Source organism: Cebus imitator, unplaced genomic scaffold, assembly GCF_001604975.1.
Source record: "Cebus imitator isolate Cc_AM_T3 unplaced genomic scaffold, Cebus_imitator-1.0 Scaffold156, whole genome shotgun sequence".
Classification (NCBI taxonomy): Eukaryota; Metazoa; Chordata; class Mammalia; order Primates; family Cebidae; genus Cebus; species Cebus imitator.
Window position 1 is genome coordinate 314,915 of NW_016107471.1, and position 25,505 is coordinate 340,419.

The window sequence follows — 25,505 nt, forward strand, 5'->3', positions numbered from 1 at the left end:
AAAAAAAAAAAAAAAAGCAAAGTACAGGGAGATCAGTAAATGTTCACTAAATGAACAAGGAATGAACAAACAAAAAACAAAAATACAAACACATAAAACACATATACATTTCCTCAGCTAAGATTCTGCCATAATCCATATCCATATATATAACTGTTTGATCAAGATTTTTTCATTCATCCATTCATTCACTGAATATGTACTGAATGCCTACTATTTTACCAAGTACATCATTAGGTGCTACAGGTATAGAAGCGAACTTATTATATGGCAGAAGATGATTCATTTGTGAAGTAAAATAAAGCCAGAAAAGGGGGACAGAAAGGGTCTTAAGAAGGGGTGTTAGAGTTGGTAAAAAACAGCTTCTTTGATGACACTACAGCAAGAACCAAAGTGAATGACACCCATACTACTAGGAGAACATTCCAGGCAGGGGGAAGTACTAGTAGGCTCTAAAGTTGGGGCCCGCTAGGAAGGTTCTGTTTAGAATAACAGGGTCTCTATATAGTAATAAGGACAACAAACATGGTGACATGATCTGATTTAAGAGGATCACTTAAGATGAAAAAAGTTGAGTAGATATTGAGATACCAACTTGAAGGCTACTGCAATAATCTAGGCAAGCAATGACGGCAACTTGAACAAGGGTGGTAGCAAGTGAAAACAGTAAGGTGGTTGAATTCTGGGTTTTTCAAGGCATACCAACAGAATTTGCCCTTATTTTGGATACAGAAGGAAAAGAGAGGTCAAGACTCAATCAGAGGTTTTCAGTCTGAGCAACTGAAAAAATTATAGTTTTAATTTCGGAAATATGAAGTTTAAGATCCTAACAAATATGTAGTCAGCGATATCAAGCAATTAGTTGAATATCTAAGCCCGTAGAAGAGAGAACTCAGGAAATAATATAATAAAATAATATGCCATAGGCACCTCAAACTCAATGCTACAATCTTAACCTAATTTTTCCCAAACTTTCTATTTGCTGCCTGTCTCGTTTTCCTACACTAAGTGCCCTCACTTACCTAGCAACCTGAAAATCATCTGAATTTCCCCCTTTGCCTTTCTCTCACCCCATCTGTGATTGTTAATTTTAGGTGTCAACTTAACTGGATTGAGAGATGCCTAGATGGCTGGTGAAGCACTGTCTCTAGGTGCATTTGAGGGTGTTTCTAGAGGAGACGGACATGGGAGTCAGTGGCCTAGGAGAGGAAGACCTATCCTCAATGTGGGCAGGCACAATCCAATTGGCTGGGAGAAATGGGCTGAAGAAAGAGGATTTGCCCTCTCTGCTTGCTCTCTCCCTTCAGGAGGAGGATACTTTTTCCCTCCTGCTTTTGGATATCAGACTACAGGTTCTTCAACTTTTGGATTCTGGAACTTGCACCAGTGGCCCCTTGTGAGGCCGTCAGGCCTGACTGCAGTGTCAGTTTCCCAGCTTCTAACTCTTTGGACTTGGACCGAGACACACTACTGGCTTTGAGCCAGCCACATTACCAGCTTCTCTGGTTTGCAGGCGACCAATTGTGGGACTTTGTTGTGATTGTGTGTCAGTTCCTCCTAATGAATTCCCTTACATACACCCTACATGTTCTGTCTCTTTGGAGAAGCCTGACTAACATGCCAGCCTGTCAGTTACCAGATTTGGGGTTGCCCCCTCTACACCGTCTTCTAAATGGCTCCTATTGCTATCTTAGTTCATAGCTTATGTCTCACACTTTGACTACTACTACTGGCCCTTAACTCTTCAGTCTTTAGTCCCTTCCAATTCATTTCCCAATCTACTGCTGAACTGGAAAAAATTAAATATGATGTCATTTCTCTACATAAAATTTGTCAATGGCTGCTCCTGTAAGACAAAGCTCAAGCTCTTTAGTATAGAAGACAATGCCTTTTATGACTTGGTCTCAATACATTTTTAACTCCATCTATAGTCTTTTTCCTCTACCACTGTCTAGTATTCTAACCATCTAGACCTCCACATAGGTCCCCAAGTACATCATGGTCTGTGCTATCATGCAAACTACTATCCTCTACCTTAACTGTATCTTTATTTTGCCTGCTTATTAGTACACTACCATTTTTTTCAAGACAACTAAACTGCTCAATACTCAACTGAAGCTAAGCCTTTATAAAGCAGACAATAATTCAGAAATACTTTTAAAACTCTAAGATTACACAAGTGGAAAAGTCATCTTCAAACTAGAGATTGTAAAATCTCATTACTGCATATGAAAGAAACTTGCAGTAAGATTTTCCAAATAGAACTTATAAAAACAAAATTGTATAAACTATATATGTAATGAATAAAACCTATTATAATTTTTATAAACGTCAGTAGCCACCATTTCTATAGTAAAGCAGTTTCACGTATATCAAAAATTTCAAAAGATAATCAGCCCACTTTAAGATATGACTAATATTAATAACCTTGTATTAAGTGATTTGTCTCAGATTTGCTTTTTGAATGTGCTATTCTCTTACTGTCTTTTAAAACAAGCAACTTTTTTTATTATTTTTATCACTCCTGTCATTATAATCTTAAACATTCTGATTTTTATTGTCTTTTACTATTCTGTTTCCTTTGAACTTTGAGTAAAAAAATACCTACTTCTTCTGTATTTATCTAATTTCATGCTATCTTTATCTAATGATAAGCCAGTTACCTTCTTTAGCTTCCAAATGGTGCTCATATCTGATTCATATAAAAAACAATCTAAGTTTAAAGGTAATGTGAAGGGCAATTCCTTGTGCTTAAGAAAATTAAATTAGAAAAGAAAAATCTTTCTTTTGTTCTTAAATTATTAAAATACTCCCAATTAGAGTATGTTGACCCTGCTTAGTTCATCAAAAAATGAAAAAAAAAAAAAAGAAGAAACCCATCTAATTGTACTATATGTTAGGAGACTTGCTTTCTACTTTCAGTGTTTTGACTAACTAGCCAATTTGAGAAATGTTACCACTAGTGATATGGTTTGGCTGTGTTCTCTCTCAAATTTCATCTTGAATTGTAGTTCCCATAATCCCCATGTGTGGTGGGAAGGATACTAGGGTACTTCTTCATAGCAGCATGAGAACAGACTAACATAGTAATTTGGTACTCAGTAGTGGGGTACTGTTGAAAGATACCCAAAAATGTGGAAGCAATTTTGGAACTGGGTAACAGTTCCCCACAGTGGGAGGTAACTGAATCATAAGGGTGGTTACCCCCATGCTAATGTTCTTGTGATAGTGAGCGAGTTCTCAGGACATCTTATGGTTTAAGGGGCTTTGGCCTCTTTGTTCAGCATTTCTCTCTCCAGCCACCCTGTGAAGAAGAACGTGTCTGCTTCTCCTTCCGCTATGATTGTACTTCCTCTTCCACCATGATTGTAAATTTCCTAAGAACTCCCCAGCCATGTGGAACTGTGAGTCAATTAAACCTCTTTCCTTTATAAATAACCCACTCTCAGGTACTTCCTCATAGCAACATGACAATGGACTAACACACTAATTTGGTGCTGGGTAGTGGGGCACTGTTGTAAAGATACCTAAAAATGAAGAACAATTTTGGAACTGGGTAACAGGCAGAGATTGGAACAGTTTAGAGGGTGCAGAGGAAGAAGGAAGACGTAGGAAAGTTTGAAACTTCCTAGAGACTTATTGAATGGTTTTGACCAAAATGCTGATAGTGATATAAACAATGAAGTCCAGGCTGAGGTGTTCTCAGATGGAGATTAGAAACTTGTTGAAAACTAAAGCAAAGGTCACTCTGGTTATGCTTTGGCAAAGAGCCTAGTGGCATTTTGCCCCGGCCCTAGATATCTGTGGAACTCTGAACTTGAGGGAGGTAATTTAGGGTATCTGACAGAAGAAATTTCTAAGCAGCAAAGTGTTCAAAAGGAAGCAGAGCATAAAAGGTTGAAAACTTTGCAGCCTGATGTGACAGAAAAAAAAATTTCTGGGGAGAAATTCAAGTGGCTGCGGAAATCTGCCTAAGTAATAAGGAGCCAAATGTTAATTGCCAAGACAATGGGAAAAATGTCCCCAGGTCATGTCTGAGACTTTCATGGCAGCCCTTCCCATCACAGGCCTGGAGGCCTGAGAGGGAAAAATGGTTTAATGGGTCAGGTCCACGGCCCCCCCTGCTGTGTGCAGCCTTGGGACTTGGTGCCCTGTGTCTCAGCTACTCCACCCATGGCTAAATAGGGCCAACATACAGCTCAGGTCATTGCTTCAGAGGTTGTAAGCCCCAAGCCTTTGTGATTTCCATGTGGTATTGGGCCTATGGGTATGTAGAAGTCAAGAACTGAGGTTTGGGACCCTCCGCCCAGATTTCACAGGTTGCATGAAAAGGCCTGAATGTCCAAGCAGAAGTCTGCTGCAGAGGCAGAGCCCTCATGGAGAACTTCTGCTGGGGCATTGAGGAAGGGATAGGTGAGTTCAGAGCCCCCATACAGAGTCTCCACTGGGATACTGCTCATGGAGCTGTGAGAAGAGGGCCACCATCCTCCAGAGATAGATCCACCAACAGCTTGCACTGTGTGCCTAGAATAGCCACAGACACTCAATATCAGCCCATGAAAGGAGCCAGGAGTGGGGCTGTACCCTGCAAAGCTACAGGAGCAGAGCTGTCCAAGCCTGTGGGAACCCACCTCTTGTATAAGCATGACCTGGATGTGAGACATGAAATCAAAGGAAATCATTTTGGAACTTTAATGTTTAATAATGACCCTACTGGATTTCAGATTTGCCTAGGGCCTGTAGTCCCTTGTTTTGGTCAATTTCTCCCATTTGGAACATGCATATTTACCCAATGCCTGTACATCCACTGTATCTAGGAAGTAACTAACTTGCTCTTAATTTTACATGCTCACAGGTAGAAGGAATTTGCCTTGTATCAGGTGAGACTTTGAACTCGAACTTTTGGATTAATGTTGGAATGAGTTAAGACTTTGAGGGACTGTTGGGAAGACATGATTGTGTTTTGAAAAGTGAGGGCGTGAGTTTTGGAAGGGGCCAGGAATAGAATGACATGATTTGGCTGTGTTCCCACACAAATCTCGAATTGTAGTTTCCGCAATCCCCACAAGTCATGGGAAGGACTCCATGGGAGGTAACTCAATCATGGAGGCAGTTACCACCAGTGCTGCTGTTCTTGTGATAGTGAGTGAGTTGTCATGAGATCTGCTGGTTTTATAAGGCGCTTTTCAATTTTTGCTCAGTACTTCTCTCTCCTGCTACCATGTGAAGAAGGATGTCTGCTTTCCCTTCTGTCACGATTGCCTGATTGTAAGTTTCCTGAGGCCTCCCCAGCCCTGTGAAACTATAAGTCAATTAAATCTTTTCCCTTTACAAATTACCAAGTCTTGGGCATTTCTTCATAGCAGCTTAATTATAAAAAAGCACCCTAAATATATCTCTAGTTGTGTTAGTCCATGAGAATGGACTTCCCTAAGAATGCTTTCCCTTCCGTCATGATTGCATGACTGTAAGTTTCCTGAGGCCTCCTCATTAGTCATTAGTCCATGAGAATGGACTGATACAACTAGAGATAAACTTAGGTTGCTTTTTTTAAAATTATTGAAATCTGTTAGAGATGCCCCTATACTTTTGTTTCTTTGGAATTAAGATATGCTATATAAATTTATGCATTCCCATTATATGTATCAAATGAACATCATGAAGTATTTTCTAGGAGACATTTTAAATAAAATGCAGTATGGTACAGTGGTACAGACTGTGGGCTCAAGATATCTTTCATATTGTTTAGGACAAATCTGTCCTACAGTACTACCACTTCCTACCTGTATGATCTTGGGTAAATCACTAAGCCTCAATTTTCTCATCTAGAAATGGGGTAACAGAATTCCTATGAGGATGAAATGAAGAAATGCATGTGAAGCTCTTTGCTCAATGCCTAATGTAATAGCCATTTAATAACAGTTAGCACTATCATTACTACTACTATTACTGTTAGCACTTAGCTTTTCATCTCCAGGGTCATCTCATCTACTAGTTCCCAGAATTCCCCCTCCTTATGGTTCTCCTAGGTTTACTTTTCACAACTTTATATATCCTAAGCTCTAACAATGTACCAACCACTGTCACCTAGATGTCTTTTAGTACTATAAACTCAACATATACTCATGTAGTTCCTCAGCATGTTTGTCTCATCTCATACTTTCCCACATGAATTCATCTAATCATCACTTCTTCAAATGGAAACTTTAGTGAGTTAGCCTTAATTTTTCCTTCATATCCACATTCAATTTTTCACCAAACTGTTCTAGTTTTACTTCAATATTTCCTCAAGACAGCCTTGTTCTTCATTTCAAATGTAACAGGTTTTGGCTCTTATCATCTTCCACCTGGACTAATTTGAAAACCTTCAAGGAATGCATGTCATCATATATCCTACATTCTATTTTCATCCTCCAAGTTGCCATAAGCTTTATACTAAAAACCAAATCCAACCAGATTAATTCATTGCTTAGAGATCTTTGTTACATCTGTCCAATGCCAACGAAATAGATTTCCTTCACCATCTGGCTCCATTCTATCTTTTCAGGCCTTACCTCCTACAAATCCCGCCCTGACTTAGCATCTCCATTCCAGTCCCAATGAATGTATATTTTCCAGTCTACATATGCTATGTACATCTCCAATTTTTTTTTTTTTTTTTAAAGAAACAGGGTCTCAATCTGTTGCCCAGGCTGGAGTGCAGTGATGCGATCGTAGCTCACAGTAACCTTGTATTCCTGGCCTCAAGCAAGCCTCTAGCCTCAGCCTCCCAAAGCACAGGAATTATAGGCATGAGCCACTGTGCTTGGCCTTCCAATTCCTTTTCTTTGCACATTTTGATACCCTGCCTTTTCTGTACATCAGTTCCCTTCTTTGCCAAGAAAGCTCCTTCTAAAGGTCATCACTCTGAAACATTTCCTCACTATAGCTTTTTCTATTCTCCCACATTCTGTTCCTACATATTTTATTACATAGCACACTGTATTGTGAAGCTCTCGTTATTTGCCACTTCTGCTAGACTGTGAAATCCTTAAGGACTGTCTTGCTTTTTAAATTAACACCCAGCACATAGAGTATCTGCTAGCACACTAATCAATATTGAATGAATCCTTTTTAATCAGCCCTGCTTACAGTTTTGCTAAGTTTCCCTTATGTAGAAGGAAACCCAATGCAAGAAACTTTCAGTACAACTCCACACCTTTTCTAGTTCATAACAATTGCTAACATCAGATAAAAAATAGGAGCCTTAAATGTTTGTTTTAAAGAATTACCATTGTTTGACAGGAAACTGTGATCTGAGCTGTCTGAGCACTCATCAGAGCAAAATGGGCAGGTAAGTTCTTCTTGCTACCTTGTGATGCTTTATACCTATTCTTTAGTTTACTCACCTCTAGAAGATCCCATGACTCTAAAATGCTTGTCTAGAACATGGCGGTTAAAAGCTCTTCTGTGTGCTTATTCAGGCTCCAGTTTATAACCACTTTTCTACTGCATGTCTTGTTTTTCCTGGGCTCTAGTTACCTTCAATCACTTTTTATAACACCTCAATTCTATTTTAGGTTTTTCTCAGTTTTAGTGCTTAAGATAGTTTTTTTAAAAAACAAATCCACAGTTGGCTAGATGCAGTCACTATGCCTGTAATCCCGGGACTTTGGGAGGCCAAGGGAGGTGGATTGCTTGAGTTCAGGAGGTCAAGACCAGCCTGACCAACAAGGTGAAACCGCATCTCTACTAAAAATACAAAAAACAGCCATGTGTGGTGCCATGTGCCTATAGTCCCAGCTCCTCAGGAGGCTGAGGTGGGAGGATCGCTTGGGCCTGGGAGGTTGAGGCTGTAGTGAGCCATGATCATGTCACTGCACTCTAGTCTGTCTCAAAACAAACTAAAACAAAACAAAACAAAACAAACCCACAGTCATCACGAATTTTCCTAACCCCAAGGAATAAAAAAGTCTCCTTTCAAGAAATGTATTTGCCTTCTATTCCTTTCTAATCCCTAGTTTCTATTTTTTGATGAACCACATTTCAGCAGCAGTCAGCCCTCTACATCAATTTTTCATACCATTCCTCTATCATTTGACCTTAGTAAAACACAGCTCTAATAATATGTCTGATCACTGCCTAAAGATAATGAAATATAACAAAAATCACATGCAGCAATTTGTGTGTGTGTGTGTGTGTGTGTGTGTTGCCCAAAGGTACTGAAGAAGTAACCACACATAGACACATAATTTTTTTAAATTGTAGTAAAATAAACATAAAATAAAATTTACCATCTTAACCTTTTTTTTTGTTTTGTTTTGAAAAAGGGTCTCACTCTGTCACCCAGGCTGGAACGTAGTGACGTGATCACAGCTCACTGCAGCCTCGAACTCCTAGGCTAAAGCCATCCTCACCTGCTTAGCTGGGATTACAGGTCTTAACTATTTTTAACTGTACAGTTCAGTAGTGTTAAGTACATTCAGACTACTGGGTAATGCAACCACAGGGCTCTTTCCATCTCGCAAAAGTAAAACTCTGCCCATTAAACAACTGTCTTTTCTCCCCGTATACCAGCCCCTGGCAATCATCATTCTATTTTCTCTACAAATCTGACTACTCTAGGTATCTCATATACATAGATTCATCCGTTTTTTGTTGTTGTTGTTGTTGGCCATTGGCTTATGTCGGTTAGCATAAAGTCCCACATGTCGTAGCATATGTTGGATTTCTTTCCTTCCTAAGTCTGAATAATATTTCACTGTATGTACATTCCACATTTTGTTTACTTATTCATCCATGAATGGACATTATGCTTGCTTTCACCTTTTGGCTAATATGAATAATTTGTACACCCATGTCTGTACAAATATCTCTTCAAAGAGTTATTTTAAATTCTTTTGGGTAGGCCAGGAGTGGTGGCTCACGCTTGTAATCCCAGCACTTTGGGAGACCGAGGCAGGCTGATCACCTGAGGTCAAGAGTTGGAGGCCAGCCTGGCCAACATGGTGAAACCCCATCTCTATTAAAAATAAAAAATATTAGCCAGATGTAGTGGCGGGCACCTGTAATCCCAGCTACTCAGGAGGCTGAGGCAAGGAGAATAGCTTGAACACGGGAGGCAGAGGTTGCAGTGAACCCAGATTGCACCACTGCACTCCAGCCTGGATGACAGAGCAAAACTCTCGCCTCAAAAAAAAAAAGAAAAAAAAATTCTTTTGGGTATATTTCTAGAAGAGGAGTTCCTGGATCATATTTTACATTTACATACATATATATACATACATAGAGCGTTATTAGGATATAATTCCTATAGCATTTAAAGTGTAGAATTCAATGGTATTTTTAGTGAATTTGAGGAGTGGTGTAACCATCATCATCATCAACTTTAGAATACTCCTCACTCTTAGGAGAATGAACTCTGTACCATTAGCAATCACTCCTATCTATAAATACCTCCCAAATTTATATATCCATTTTATAATTCCAGACTCACATATTCAATAGTTTGGATATCTAACAGGCAAAACAAATTTAACATGCTGAAAATGAAGCCCTGATCTTTCTGTATAAAACCTACTCTTCTTATAATATTCACATCTCAAACAGAAACTGTATCCATCCATTTGTTCAAACCAAAAATCTCAGAATCTTCTCTTTTTCACACTTTGTATCTAATACTCAATAATTCTCTTGGCCAAGCCTTCAAAATATATGCATAATCCAACCTCTTCTCATCACTTTACTACCAGTCAAAAATAAATCACCTTATTTTACCTGAATTACAGCAATTATTTCCTAACCGGTATCTTACTTCTGTCTTTGCCTTCCTATAATCTATTTTCAACAAAAGTCAGAGAGATCTTTTCTAAAAGTATATTAAGTCATGTCAATCCTCTGCCTCAATCCCTCCACTGGCTTTCTATTTCACTCAGGTTAAAAGCCAGAGTCTTTCCAATAGCTCACAAGGCCTTCTGTGATTTGGTCTCCTGCTACTTCTCCTCATCTCCTACCTACCTCTTCCTTTGCTCTGCCTATCCAGTCATGCTGGTTTACTTGCTGCTTCTCTGCATATGCAAGGCACTCTCCCATTCTTGAACTCGTTGCTCTCTCTCTGTCTGGAATGCTCTTTCCCCACATCAAGATGACTCATTCCCTCACAGCATTCACATCTCGGCTTAAATGACCCCTTATCAATGAGGCCTTCTTGACCACACTATTTAACTGCAACATGCCACATCTACACTGTGCACTTTTTATGTCCCCTTTGCCTGCTTTATTTGCTCCAAAACTTCTGCTTCCATATAATTTTATGCCTAATCCTGCTGCTTGTGACACTTCTTTTAACTTTAAAAATACTTAAAAGATAGAGTTGAGAACAGTCAGTATATTTTAGAAAACAGAATCTTACTGTACTATTGTTTTGCAAGCTGAATTCATTTTTTTCATTCAATTATGATTGTCCTTCAATGTCAACAATTTTTTTTTTTTTGCTGGAAAAGTATATTCTTTCTAAAACATTTTTTCCATTTAGGTTGCTTTTCATTTTACCTTGCCGATTAACTTCATTTTGAAGTAGCTCTTCCATCGCCTCCTCCTCTGCAATATCTAAGGGTGTGTCTCCTTCACTATTGACAGCCCCAACATGTGCTCCCTGACCAATCAAAAACCTGTAAAACCAAAGGGAAAACAGTTAAGCAAAAGATATTATCATTGAAATAAAACTAAATGCATAACCAATGAGGAAAGTTCCTATGTAAAGCAGTAATAAAAAAATCAAGGACAGTATACACATTATTTAAATTTTAAAAAACCAGCACAGAGCATGTTTTAAATTTTTTTTTAATTTATATTTCCTAATTTTTTAATAATGTATGCACCTTGCTTTACCAATATAAAAATGTTAATTTTTAATAATTAGAAAGTCTTTCATAAAAATGCTAATTTTTAATAATAATTAGAAAGTCTCATAGGATCCACCTCCACTGAAGACTTTTCATTATCTCCATATGGACTGGTTTCCTTACTGATTTCTGTGCTCCCAATCTCATCCTACAAGCAAGAGTTCTTAAGCTGAGGTTCAATAAAATTCACAAGTTTCATTAAAAAAAAAATCAATTAACACAGATATATTAAATTATTGCTTCACTATTTTTAAATTAGTTATTAAACCTATCATTGTCTTTTTATTTAATATTTTACTTAAGAAGCAGATAAACAATTACACTACAAACATATTTTTAAAATATTTTGATAAGTGCATTCCAATATAACTGGCTTCTGTGTACTCTATATTTTAATTTATGCATCCAAAACACAATTCTAAGAAAGTATCTATAGGCTTTATCAAACCTGCCAAAGGGATTCAGATACAAAAAAGTTATTAATCTCTTTAACCATGTCAACAGCACATCTCCCAGAGTCATCTAGTGAACCACGTAACCATCTATTACCCAAGTCAATTCCTAACTTAAAAAAATTTTTGAATGGCTCCACCATGCTAGGAGTAAAGATAATATATGGCCCTCACTGACCTGGCCTCGTCTTCTTTGTTAGCCTCCTCCTTCTTCCTGCCTGTATCACTTTAGGCTCCAAAAATATAGCACTACTTGTAGTTCTAGATTAAACCATATTATTTGGGTATCCCTGGTTTTATTTTTCCATATGCAAAGAATGGGCCTTTTTCTTTATGTTCCTAACCAATTTAATTCATTCATATTTAGACCATATAAAAATATTCTCATTATAAAAGAGCAAAAAAAAAAAAAAGTACACATCTACAGAGGGAAAAAAGAACTCCTTTATACCTCTCCTACTATTATGTTCCTTTTCCCAGAGATAACCACTAACAACAGTAGGGCAAAGCTCTTTCCAGTACCTCTGCCATAAATGTACATGTGTGTAAACATACATACATCATCACTTTTGGAGTTCGTTTTGTAAAGCACACATTAATGAGATTATTATAAACGAAGTATAATGTAACTCTTCTAACACCTGAAAAATATTCCACAGTATGTCTGGTTCATACCTTCATTTAATACTATTCTCTTAATAGATGTGCACTTAATTGACAGTTGAAACAAACCATCTTTTAAAATTTTACCAACATCATGGAGCTAAACATGTTGTCATAGCTTTAATTTATATTTTCTGATTACACACGAGACTGAAAATATTTAGATATATTTACTGGCATTTGTATTTCTCCTTTTGTGAACTGCTTATTTACATTCTTTGCTAGTATTTCAATTGTCTTCATTAATTCAATCAATATTTATGGAGTGTCTGGTATGCATCTGGCACTATGCTACATACCAGGAATATAATGATAAGCAAAAAGAAACACACACCTTTCCTTCAAAAAGTTTACAATCTAGTAAGAGAGTCAGATTAAATACACAAATAAATGTAAAGCTGTGGTAGGTCATGTAACAGAATTAGGTGGTGTCTAGGATTAAAAGGAAAAATGGATTTAGTAAAGGCAGAAAAGGATTCTCTGATAATAATGTAGGTACTAACAAAAGAGAATAGAAGGGCAATATGCTGTTGGTAAAAAAGAACAAAATCAATGAAGTCTTGTGATAGGAAGTATGTATAGCTAGATGGAGGCCCAGTTCATTTTCCTCAGAGTAAATGAAATAACTGATCAATCTCTATATACTTTATACACACTCATACACCCCCTCTAACAGTGGTTACCTCTAAGAGATAGAGGAAGAGAGATTTACATTGGTTGCTTTATGTGTTAACCAAGTTTTCTGTAGTAAGTTTGTTCTGGACATGTGTATCAGATCACAAAAATGACTACTGTATCATTTTGTAGTTTCATGTTTTATACTTAAAAATATGTTATAAAAGTTTTATGATCTTTATGGAAATTCTACAAACAGAAGTTACACTTGAGGTTATTTTTTCTGTTTTCATAGTTTTAAAAATGTATATAAAACTAAACAAGAATATTTCCTTATAGACTACAAATAAATAAATGAATCTAAAGGAAAAAGGTAAGATATAGTAGTCTTATTGTGCTATGCTCAGAGAGAGTATGTAATTATTCTCCTAGGCAAAATTCCAAACAACTAGGGATATTTACATAAAAATACATCTATTCTGCTTGGGTACCAGAAATTGTTCAAAGGATACAGAGACTGAGAATGAAAGGAGTATCTCAGAATAGGTGTAGTGCTTGAACTACGGGAAGCAGAGTTTCAAGGAAATACCAGGTCAAAGCCAAATACAGACAAAACACAATTTATATAAATAGGAAGGATATTAAGAGAAACTAACAAAGTACCAAAACTGTTGGCAGCATGCAGAGCCCAAAACAATCCTTGAGCCAAAAGTTTAGGTATGTGCGCATGTACATATATACGTATATGTGTGTGTGTGTGTGTGTGTGTGTGTGTGTGTGTGTATGTGTGTACACACACACATACACACACACACACGCATACACACAATTCACAAACTTCTCCTACACTCTGGACCTATCACTTGCAAATGTAAATGTTACAAAGGCACATTGGAAAAAAAAAAAAAAATCCCACGATTAATTAATCCTATGGTAGATTAATTCTTATCTACCATGAATAATCTCAAAGAAATTCAAAGGTTGGATGGGTGAAGAAAAGCAGAAACTTTTTTATGCTCTGCAGACTTCGAGTTCAGTTCCCACCTCTGCCTGTTGATGCTTGTATGACATTCAAAGATATAGTTGAGAATAATACATTTTAGTTATATATTATTTAGTTATACATTATACACACACACACACACACACACACACATACACACACGAAACTTAAACAATTTAAGTCTAATTTATAAAACAGTTTTACAGGGCAATGTAAAGTTTGAATGAGTTAAAAATAAAAGTATTATCTGTTATCATATGCAAAATGATCACATTTAATAAGCAATGTTTCAACTTTGGGAGGCCGAGGTGGGCAGATCACCTGAGGTCGGAAGTTCAAGACCAGCCTGGCCAAGAAAGCAAAACCCCATCTCTACTAAAAAAAAATACAAAAAAATCAGCTGGGTGTGATGGCGTGTGCCTGTCATCCCAGGTGCTTGGAGGCTGAGACGGGAGAATTGCTTGAACCCAGAGGGTGGAGGTTGCAGTGAGCTGAGATTGTGCCACTGCACTCCAGCCTGAGTGACAGGGCTAGACTTTGTTTCAAAGAAAGAAAAAAAAAAAAAACAAAAAAAACAGGAAAGCAATGTTTAAGATAATGTGAAACAAAACACAGGCTATCTGGAATATCAGAATTTCACTTTGAGAGACCCTGGAGATACTGAAAACAGACAGCTAGATTTCCTTCAGAACAAAAGCTGAGGTATTAGAAGCTATTTGTGGGACTGTTAATTGGGGAAAAACACGCCATGCTTATTCTAAGATTCCTTGAAAAAAAAAAAAAAAAAAAACAAAAAACAAATTTCATGTAGGAGTTCCAAACTGAAAGTTAGAAGTTGGGCTACTTTTCAAATGAACAGTTCTACTGAGCGCTTCAGGGTAAAAAAAAAATCAAGCCTGTATTTTCTTAACAATAGATTGTAATTTCCTTAAGCAATTCAAAAGTAGTCAACATAAGAGATGCCACCTAGTATAGGATGAAATTCTTTTTTTATCTTTATTTTTGAAAAGACAGTCTCATTCTGTTGCCCAAGCTGGAGCGCAGTGGCGCAATCATAGTTCACTGTAACCCTGAACTCTTAGGCTCAAGCCATCCTAACTGCCTCAGCCTCCCCAGTTGCTAGGAATAGAGGCACATACTACCACAGTCAGCTAAATTAAAAAAAAAAAAAAAAAATTAGGATGGAGTCTACCTATGTTGCCCAGGTTGGTCCCAAACTCCTGGCATTACGCAATCCTCCTATCTTGGCCTCTCAAAGCGCTAGGATTACAGGTATGAGCTGCCGGGCCCAACCATGAAATTCTTAACCAATTGTAGCAACAAAAAATGGTAATCTGACAGGTTTGAGTTTATAATACTCTAGCAACTCTGATCTGATAATTTTAGATACATAAATGAGTAAGCTTCCAAATCAAGACATGATCCAAATGGATTTTTACAAAATTATTTGTGTATGTGCTAATTGGAAAAATCTAACCAAAGGTGTAAAGCTGTTAACAAAGCTATTGGCTGCAATGTGAGTATGGTTTATTAGATAGGCAGGTGAGATTCTGTGTTAACTGACTTTGGAAGACAAATTTTGATAGTTTCCATTATCTTCTTAGTTTTGTCAAAAACCAAACTACAGAAGTGAGTAAGAAAAGGAAATAGCTCATTTAAAAATTTTGATCTTTTAAGAAAAACTCCGTCTTTATATTAGAAGCTAAAGAGAACTTAGTGAAGAGAGACAAAGAAAGCAACTTTATCGGCAAGAGCTAAATATATTTAGTGTCCAAATTTAATGTATAGTTTCTTATTCAGTTGACATGGTTTCGCTCTATGTCCCCAACCAAATCTCATATTGAATTACAATTCTCAATGTTGCAGGTGGAGTCTGATGGGAGGTGACTAGATCATGAGGGGTGGTTTCTAATGGTTTAGCAACATCCTCTTAGTGCTGTCTTGTGCTACAGTTCTTACAAGATATGGCTGTTTGAAAGTGTGTAGCATCTCCCCTCTTTGCTCTTTCTCTCTTCTTGCTGGCCATGTGAAGATGTGCTCATTTCCCCTTTGCCTTCTACCATAATTCTAAGTTTCCAGTGGCATCCCTTGCCATGCTTCCTGCACAGCCTGTGGAACTGTGAGTCAATGAAACCTCTTTCTTCATAAATTACCCAGTCTCAGGTAGTTCTTTATAGCAGTGTGAGACTGGACTAATACATTATTGTAGGAAAACTAGTATCAAAACGTTATTTTAACCAATATACAAAGTTTCAAAAATCAAAGTTGGCAAAATAGCAATGTAATAGTTATGCTTCTTGATAATCTGAATAAATTTCTCAAAGGCATCCTAGGAGAGATAAATTATGAAAACTAAGCTATCTGAGCTATTCGAAGATTAAGTAGAACATTACACTCTTAACTTCAGAAATAAATACTATATTCATTGGCAAGTCTCTGAGCAACAAAATGCACAACAGTAAATAATCTTATGAGTCATTAGTGGAAATGCACTTTTCCACTTTCTTGTGAAAGTCCTATACCCCAATGAAAGATACCGTGTAACATTATGGATCCAAACAAAAGTTCTGACCTGAGATCTTTGAAAGTTTTCTTAAAAATAATAGTTCTTTTCTATCAGTACTTAACAAATGTGACAGATGGCCTCCTTGATTTCTGAGAAATCTGGTGTCATTCAAACCATGTATCCCCTCTCTGGTGTAGTTTCTTTCTCATTTCTTTCAAGATTGTTTAATCTTTAATTTTCAAAAGTCTGTATATGATATGTCTTGGTATGGACTGGTTTGGTTTCCCTGTTAGAAATGTGCTAGGTTTCTTGAATCTGTAGGTTTATGTCTTTTGCCAAATTTGGGAAAAGTTTTCAGTGATCATTTCTTTGAATACTTTTCCAGTCACGTCCTCTTTCTTGACTTCTTCCGAAAGATCTGATGTCATAGATACTCACTCTTTGTTCTCTATTCATTTTTAGCCTGTTTTCTTTCTGCTGTTCAGATTTGGCAATTTCCATTTTTCTATCAGTTTACTGATTAACTCTTCTATTTCCTCCATTCTGCTGTTGGGCCTATTATCCATTGGAGTTTTTAATTTAGTTACTGAATTTTTCAGCTCTAAAATTTCCATTTGGTTCTTTATATCTTCTATTTATTTCTTTGCAGACTATTTTTTTGCCAAGACTTTCTATTTTTTCATTTGTCTCAGGCATGCTCACAACTGCTTGTTGAAGTATTTTAAGATAGCTGGCTTTACAATCTTTATCAGATAATTTTAATATCTGTTATCCTGGTGTTCCTCTATTAATTATCTTTTTACATTCAATTTGAGATATTCTGGGTTCCTGGTATGACATTTTTTTTTTTTTTTTTTTTTTTTTTTTTGAGACAGGGTCTCACTCTGTTGCCCAGGCTGGAGTGGTGCAGTGGCTGATCCTCCCACCTAAGTCTCCCGAGGAGCTGAGATTACAGGCATGTGCCATCATGCCTAATTTTTTTTTTTTTGGTAAGATGTGGTTTCACCATGTTGCCCAGTCTGGTCTCAAACTCCTAGACTCAGATGATCCCCCAACCCTGGCCTCCCAAAGTACTAGGATTACCTAAATAAAGTGAGTCACCACAGCCAGACAATTTCAATTAAAATTTGCACACTTTGGTAATTAGAAGACTCTAGATATTACTTAAATCTTTGTGTTAGTTGGCTTTGTTTGATCCTGCTTCAGCAGATGAAGGTAGGGAGGTGCCATCTCATTTCTGCAAGGTGGGGGTAGATGTTCAGTTTCCCCACTTGTCCTCCATTTACACTAGAGATGGGGCAGTTTCCTGATTTTCCTGGACTGGGTGGGAGTTCTGACTCTCCACTATGACTCTGACAAGTTTCTGGCTGAGAAGCTACTGCTCACATGCAGTCTCCACTAATACCTCTGGGTGCTGGAAGGGTGCCAGGGTTGGGGGTACGTGGGTAGAGAAATGCTTTCACATATACACCATGGATACTAGGCATCCATAAAAAACGATGAGTTCATGTCCTTTGTAGGGACATGGATGAATCTGGAAACCATCATTCTCCACAAACTGACACAAGAACAGAAAACCAAATACCACATGTTCTTGCTCATAGGTGAGTGTTGAACAATGAGAACACATCAGCACCGTCTGGGGAGCATAACATATTGGGGTCTGTTGTGGGGGCTAAGGGAGGGGCAGTGGGGGTGGGAAGGTTGGGGAGGGATAACATGGGGAGAAATGCCAGATATAGGTGATGGGGGGATGGAGGCAGCAAACCACCTTGCCATGTGTGTACCTATGCAACAATCCTGCATGATCTGCACATGTACCCCAGAACCTAAAGTACAATAAAAAACAAACAAACAAACAAAAACAATGAAAAAGAAGTGGTGAAAGTATTCATTCTTCAGTAGGACTCCTCCGATGCCACTCAGCAGGGGCAAAAGCTCCTCTTTACTCCCAAATAAAAGTACAAGTTTTGGCTTCCCACATGGTCTCTAGTAACACTGCAAGTGGGGGGAAGGGCTAGTGAACCATTCTACAGAAATTCTGTAGCTGGCCTAATCTGACACAATTTCAGTGGAGGTGTTAGAGTGTCTCATTACAGCTTAGTGAGGATGGAAATCTAGGATCCCTAATTGGCCTTTGCTGGTATAGGTGTGACAAAGATTTTTTTCTGTGGTGTTTGGTTGAAGTAGAATGGTTATTCTCAAAAAGTTTTCTGTCTTGCTATGGTGTCCCTCTACTAGTATTTAAAAGACTGGTCTTTTGTTGGAGCTTTTTTTGTCTGTGGCCATTGCACTTCTGAATTATCAACTTCTTCGGCTCTAACTGTGGGATATATGAGGCTACAAGAAAAGGCAGGGAACTATCACTATGTCATTATTTGGGTCCTGAGATCCCTAGCTCCTCTGCCTTATTCTCTCCGCCTTTCAGAGTTGTGTTTTACATATCATATTCAGAGTTTTTAGTTGTACTCAGCATATAGTATAATTAATTTTACCAATAACAAAGACCAGGCCAACACTTATGAGAGAAATTAATCTCTTTGTGAAATGTGGCACCTAGATTGTCATTTATAAAACACAAATTCAAAATCAGGGGAAGTATTTACATTTTCTTCATAAAGTAACTCTTAAACACAGAAAATACCATAGAATCTTTCTTTCTATTTTTCCCCAGAGAATTGATTCTAAACTTCTTCAATCATGTATTAACTCTTAAAAACCATGTATTTGTTTATTAAAACCACTTACATGCCCTAGTATTTTACTTTATTACTGCAACTTCCAATTCTCAGAGGCAAAAGTACTATTCATTGTTTAATATGGTGCACGCTTCCTATGCATTTTAATATCACTGAAATCTTCTAATCACTGACTTTACATAACTGATGGTGGCCAGGTGGCAGACATGACTGGGTTGTCATTATTATCCACATGGGACATCAGTCACAGCTATTTATATTGTTGAGTTATGTGCGTTGTTGGAACTATATTTGTTGACCTTAACTGCTATATAAAATTTCTTCTGGATGTTGCCTGAAAACTTTTTGTTGATACTTTATGGTAAGACCAAGAAAGTGTCAACATCAAAGCTTGCAGAGTGCCTATCAGAGATGCAGAAGAAAATTCCAAAGCAAGCAGTGTTGCAATACTCTAAGCAGCACAGAGAGTAATACTGTGTGGGAAAGAAAAAAAAAAAAAACTTACATGATAAAAATAAATACTGCACCATAATTTTATTTAATTTCTCAAATCAGGATTTATGATGTTACAACAATGGCATCTTAGATCTGATGAAATCCAGTATGTGCATTATAAATATATCCTAAATATTTCTGACTTCCTACTGTACTTTTTCCATTGAAAGCTCGAATTAGACCAATCTAAATTAAATTCTACTATACTGTCTCCCTCTTCAGCTTTCCCTAATTCTGCTATTTAGATCCTTTAATAAGTTTAACAGCATAATTTTCCCAATGACAAAGGCTAGAAAGGGAGGCAGAATAGTGTAGCATCATCAGTCTGTCTAGGTTCAAACCCTAGCTCTGCCACTTATTTTGTGTGATTTCTTTCTACGACTCAGTCTCTTCATCTATAAAATAAGATTTTTTTTTTTTTTTTTTTTTTTTTTAGAGACAGGGTCTCATTCTGTTGCTTATGCTGGAGTGCACAGGTGCAATCATAGTTTACTGCAACCCCAAACTTCTGGGCTCAAACGATCCTCCCATCTCAGCCTCTCAAGTAACTAGGCCTACTGGCATGAACCACCAAGCCCAGCTAATTTTGTTGTTGTTGGTAGAGATGGGGTAGCTACATTGCCCAGGCTGGTCTATAACTCTTGGCCCCACGCGATCCTCCTACTTTGGCCTCTCAAGAGGTTATAGGTGTGAGCCGTTGTGCCCAGCCAAGTAAAAATTATTAATACAGGTCTATTATCTCTCACCCAAAACTAAATTTCAAAATTGTTTATATTTTTTTTATCCTAAGAGATCTGGGAAAAAAACAGAAAATTCCATGTCTTTGTTACTGTGAATAGTTCTGCCATGAACATACATGTGCATGTATCTTTATGGTAGAAATTTATTTTTCTTTGGGTATATAACCAATAATGGGATTGCTGGGTAAAATGGTAATTGTTTTAAGTTCTTTGAGAAATCACCGAACTACTTTCCACAATGGCTGATCTAATTTTCATTTCCACCAGCAACAGAAAAATAAAAGTTTTTCATATTTTAGAAAGATAATATTATGGATTATGTAACACTCCCACCAGGTCTGGGGCAGCACTCCATAACTAAACACAAAAATATTTCTGCAAAAAATCATTTACAGTTAGGTAAGATAAAGACTACAAATAGCCTCCCATCAGTTCAGGTCATGATCTGTTGCCAAATGTGTCTACACCACACAATTTACGTTTTCATTTTTTGCAGTTTTGGAGGTTTATGCATAAGGGCCTGTAGGTAGGAGTAGTACACTTTTTTATGTGCCTGTTAGGATGACTGAAATTATGTTATTTAAAGGACTTAAAATGGTAACACACACACACACACACACACACACACACACACACACAGAGTAAGCACTTTGGTAAATGTTAGCTATTGTCATCACTACCACCTTTGATTTTTCTTCCTACCTTAGTACTTAGATCCAGTAAATCACACCAAGACTTAATCAATTATATTCTCCAAATTTCTTTCAGACCCACTCTACTTCCAATCCCAGCACCACTGCCCTAGTTTTCTTGCCCAATCTCTCTAATCTGTCAAGAATCTTCCAAAAAAACAGACTGAAAGGTCATCTTCCGTAAACTGCATCACCACCAAAGGACAAACTCAGCATGGCACACAAATCCTTTACACTGTAACTGCAGCTCACTTCCCCAGTCTTATCTGCTACTCTCTCCATATTCCACTAACGCTTTCTCTCCAAAAAATTATAGCTCCAAAGAGGCCCTTCTGCTTAATGAAATCAGAACCAGTTATTTGCTTGGTTAACCAAAAAGACTGATTAAGACAGGCAATCATAAATTATAACACATATATGTAAATAATGTATTTATTTAATCACAGAAGACATAAATGTATATTTATCTATCCTTTAGTGAGGACTAGTCTACTTCTTTGGATGTCTTCATGACTATAAATCCATGCTGTCTTTCTGGCATAAGTGATATCTGTAATGTGTTATCTACGACTTCAAACTGTCTTTTAAAGTGAACCAAAAACCTGATGTCAACAGTAAGGCAATTTGAGTATACAATCTTTTTAGATTTTTTTTCTTTCAGTTTTTCAGTTGTCTCACCCATATCTAATTAAACAGCAATCATTCTTTTAGAGCACTGCCATTGAGTCTTTCCAAAGTATTCAACTTTGTTATGTTAGCAACAATATTCTGGTTTTGTTTGTTTGCAAGTAACAGGCATTAACAGGCAAAAAACACATACAAATAATGTTTGGTAGGTTGGCAAGTGCACTTAGTGGCCTATTAGCTGCAATGTTTAGGCATACGGATATCAGTCAGTAAGTTTTAACACAGAAATGGTAAATGTAAATACAGTGGTAGCCAGTTAAAAGAACTTTATCATATATTATTTCTCACTCACAAATAACATGACTTTACTCAGGCAGCTCCCAACACCCAGAGGCAAAAATTACACAAATCATTTAAAATAAACTAATGTTACCTCCTCTAGAATCTTTCTTTAATTGGCCTAGACAGAATTAAGCACTTCTTCCTCAGAGTTCCTTGTACACTGGTCCATTTAGTTTATCAAGTATTAGAGTTAATTGACTTCATGTGTATCTAGCTATAAGCCTAAAGATGAGGATCTATGTTGCAGTCATTTTCAAATCTCACAGTGCCCAATGCTACTATCAGTTATGATATAATGAAAAAAATATCACCAGAATTTAAGTCTCAAGAATGAGAGTCCAGTTCTGATTGTGAAATAGGAGTAACAGTGAACATTCCCATAAATTTCCATGAAAAACTGAATAAGAATGTATATGAGAACATCTACAACTTTTAGCAAATATGCTTCATTATTATTATACGAGGATATAAATATCTGAAACAAACTTTTAATATTTTCCTAAGATCTTAATTTCTCCAAGACTTCTAATCAAAAGACATGATATGCTTTAAACTAATAACGTATTCTTGACAAGAAATAGATAATAAAAATGAAATTCATGGATTTGCCACCTTTCCTATGGTCCACATAACAACATATGAATGAAAATATGACAAATTACTACTTCATTCCTCTGCTCCTTTCTTCTAAATAAGTTTGCCCTAAAACCGAAAGATAAAATGACTGTTCCCTTTGTTAAATAATCCAGGAAAACCAAGACCTTACCTATTTTCCCCTAAAAAGTTGTGACCAAAAATATTATAAACAATAACAACGAATTCTGCTAATATTTACTGAATAGAAATGTTTGCCACATATTCTGCCAAATGTCTTATACCCCTGATCTCATTTAATCTTCATAATAATCTTATAAATAAATTAGGTACAAGTATTAGTATTTCCATTTTATGAAGAAACAGAGGCTTAGAGAAGTTGACAACAATTACTTAACAATTACTCAACAATTACTTAACAGAATTAAGATTTAAACAGAGTTGCCTGATTCCCAACCCTGAGCTCTTAACTACTATACTATAATATTTCTTGCTGGGAGGAGGTAAGGTTTATTTTCTAGATTTGGCAAGAATTTCTGCAATTCTTGAAATTTCTGTTTTCGAAGCACCAAAAATAACAACATTACTGAATCCCACATAGAGGGACCAGGAGATGCAAAGGCATGAAGCAAGACGCCTAGTTTGTTTAAAGGCTCAGCCAAGGGACCACTCTAGGAATAGGACAGAGCCTGGAAAACAGTGGAGGATGGAGTCAGAGAGGTGACAGGGCACCAAAGCACACCTTTGTAGGCCACCAGAACTCTGGCTTCTACCCACAGCATAAATCCACTGATAGGCTTTCAATAAAACTGTCATGTTACTCAACTAAAATAATTTAAAACGATCATTTCGGCTATTGTGGAAAACAATAGATGTACGAAAGATGATCTACGCCTACAAGGAGGCAAATGCAATAATTCCAGTGAAAAACAACAGTGCCCAGGGTCAAAGAGAAATGAAAAAGGTAATGAAAAACAGACACTAGATATATTTTGAAGTTGAGTCAAAAGAAATCTTAGGATTCTGATGCAAGATAAAATAAAGGCTACAATGAAGAAGAAAAGTCAAGCCATAAATAAGTCGCCACACATAGTCCAAAGTTATATCCTTCAATAGCTAATTCTTTAATCATCAAGTGATAAAGATAATGAAGTTTTTTCCATACTGAAAATGTCACCGGGCCAGGCCTGGTAGCTGATTCCTATAATCCCAACACTTCAGGAGGCTGAAGCAGAAGAATGACTTGAGGCCAGGAGTTTGAGACCACCCTGGGAAACATAGCAAGACTCTGTCTCTACAAAAATAAAAATAAAAAAATTAGCCAGGAGCAGTGGTGTAAGCCTACAATCCTAGCTACTCCTGCCGAGGCAGGAGGATTGCTTAAGCCCATGAAGTCCAGGCTGCAATGTGTTATGATCATCCCACTGCACACCAGCCTGGGCGGCAGAGCAAGACCCTGTCTCAAACAAACGAATGAACAAAAACCTATGAGCATTTTGTAACAAGATATGAAATCTTCACAGGAATGTCTTTAAAATTACTCAAAACAAGAAGAAAAACATATTAAGTGTACCCATTAATAGTCTACTCCATGTTCTATGAAGCCATATAATGCTAGGCTAATATAGGGCTAATTTCCCTCTTATATTTGAAAATTGAACACTAAAGATATTCAAGATAAAAGCATTCCTTAAATATTTGCAGTGGAAGCCTAAAAAAGAAATATGGTGACAAAACTAAATAACATTAAAGATTATATCCAAATAATTACACCTGTAATCAAAATGTTAAAGGAATCATTTAAGTTTTCTTATTCATATATAAAATATTTTACAGATAAACATAAAAATTCCTATAACTTGCAAAAATATGAAAAAAAGGGACAACTTAAAACTAAAATTATAGTCAATTAACCAACACTCATTGGTCAATCAAGAGGGACACACTGAATAAATGATAAGCTATAATGACATACTACACAGTGGAGTACTACAACTGAAAAGAACAATGATGGGTATCTGTATACTCCACTCAACAGTTATCTCCAGAATAGACTGTTAAGTGAAGAAATATGTGTGTGATATTCTACCATTTATTACAAAAAGGGAGGTTAATATTTCAATAAAAATAATACTTTTATTAGCAAACTAGAAGTTATTTTTTTAAATGGATACCTATAGGGTATGGGATGAAATAGGGTGGCAGAGCAGGTACTGCCATTGGAAGTAGTATTTTACATAAACTGTGAAACAAAATTAAAACTTTTAAAAGTAAACTCTCAAGTGAATTCAACACACAGAAACCTGGTGGTATATTCCAAGTTGAATACACTAAAGACAAAAAGAAATGCCAACAAAACAAACCCTCAAAAACAAAACTTTGAATGTTTTCAGTAATCATACTGGTGGTGGTGGTGGTATTATTAGACTCAGTGTAATGTATGTGTAATACACAATGAAGCAAATTAGTAATTATCTGTTACTTTAATCCTGTACTTCCCAGCAATGAACGACAGGAAAGACAGTGATACAGGATAGAAGAGGTTAAAGAAAAAACACTTTGGTGCTGATTGGGACTTGAAAACAATGACCAACCCCAGTAGCAATGAGCATTCTCAGCCATCCTAAGGAACTGGGTTTCTTAGAGAAATGAGGACTCCAGGCCTTGGGCAGGAATGTAAAAGATTAGTCTGGAAAATCTTGCAATACCAGAAAGTCAGGAAGCTTTTAAAGACTACTTAATCTGGTCATGTCCCAAGGTCTTAGGAAGCCAATTTGAAGAGACTCTCAATGACCAAAGATGGTTCAAATTGCTAACTGATAAGGATAATAGCTGCAATGGACTGAAACACATCAATATGTTCAAATGCATGAGCTCCTAGTATTACTTAAATTAGAAAAAAAAAATTAGTCCCTACTGAGGGTAGATAGCAAAGAAACTCATTAGTTAAAAAACAAGTATATAGGGCCGGGAGTGGTGGCTCACGCCTGTAATCCCAGCACTTTGGGAGGCCGAGGCGGGTGGATCACGAGTCAAGAGATCAAGACCATCCTGGTCAACATGGTGAAACCCCGTCTCTACTAAAAATACAAAACATTAGCTGGGCATGGTGGCATGTGCCTAGAGTCCCAGTTGCTCAGGAGGCTGAGGCAGGAGAATTGCCTGAACCCAGGAGGCGGAGGTTGCGGTGAGCC

At 37.0% G+C, this 25,505-nt stretch overlaps 1 protein-coding gene across 13 annotated transcripts in view; it reads right to left on the bottom strand.

Annotated features, from left to right (window-relative positions):
- The window catches only part of PPP1R12A (protein phosphatase 1 regulatory subunit 12A), a 158,904-nt gene that overhangs the window by 68,067 nt on the left and 65,332 nt on the right, over positions 1 to 25,505 (bottom strand). For all 13 annotated transcript variants that reach the window (XM_017543461.2, XM_017543462.2, XM_017543468.2 and 10 more), the window contains exon 3: positions 10,531 to 10,649. In XM_017543461.2, the coding sequence (XP_017398950.1) occupies positions 10,531 to 10,649 (119 nt within the window). The remainder of the gene's footprint in view (positions 1 to 10,530; positions 10,650 to 25,505) is intronic.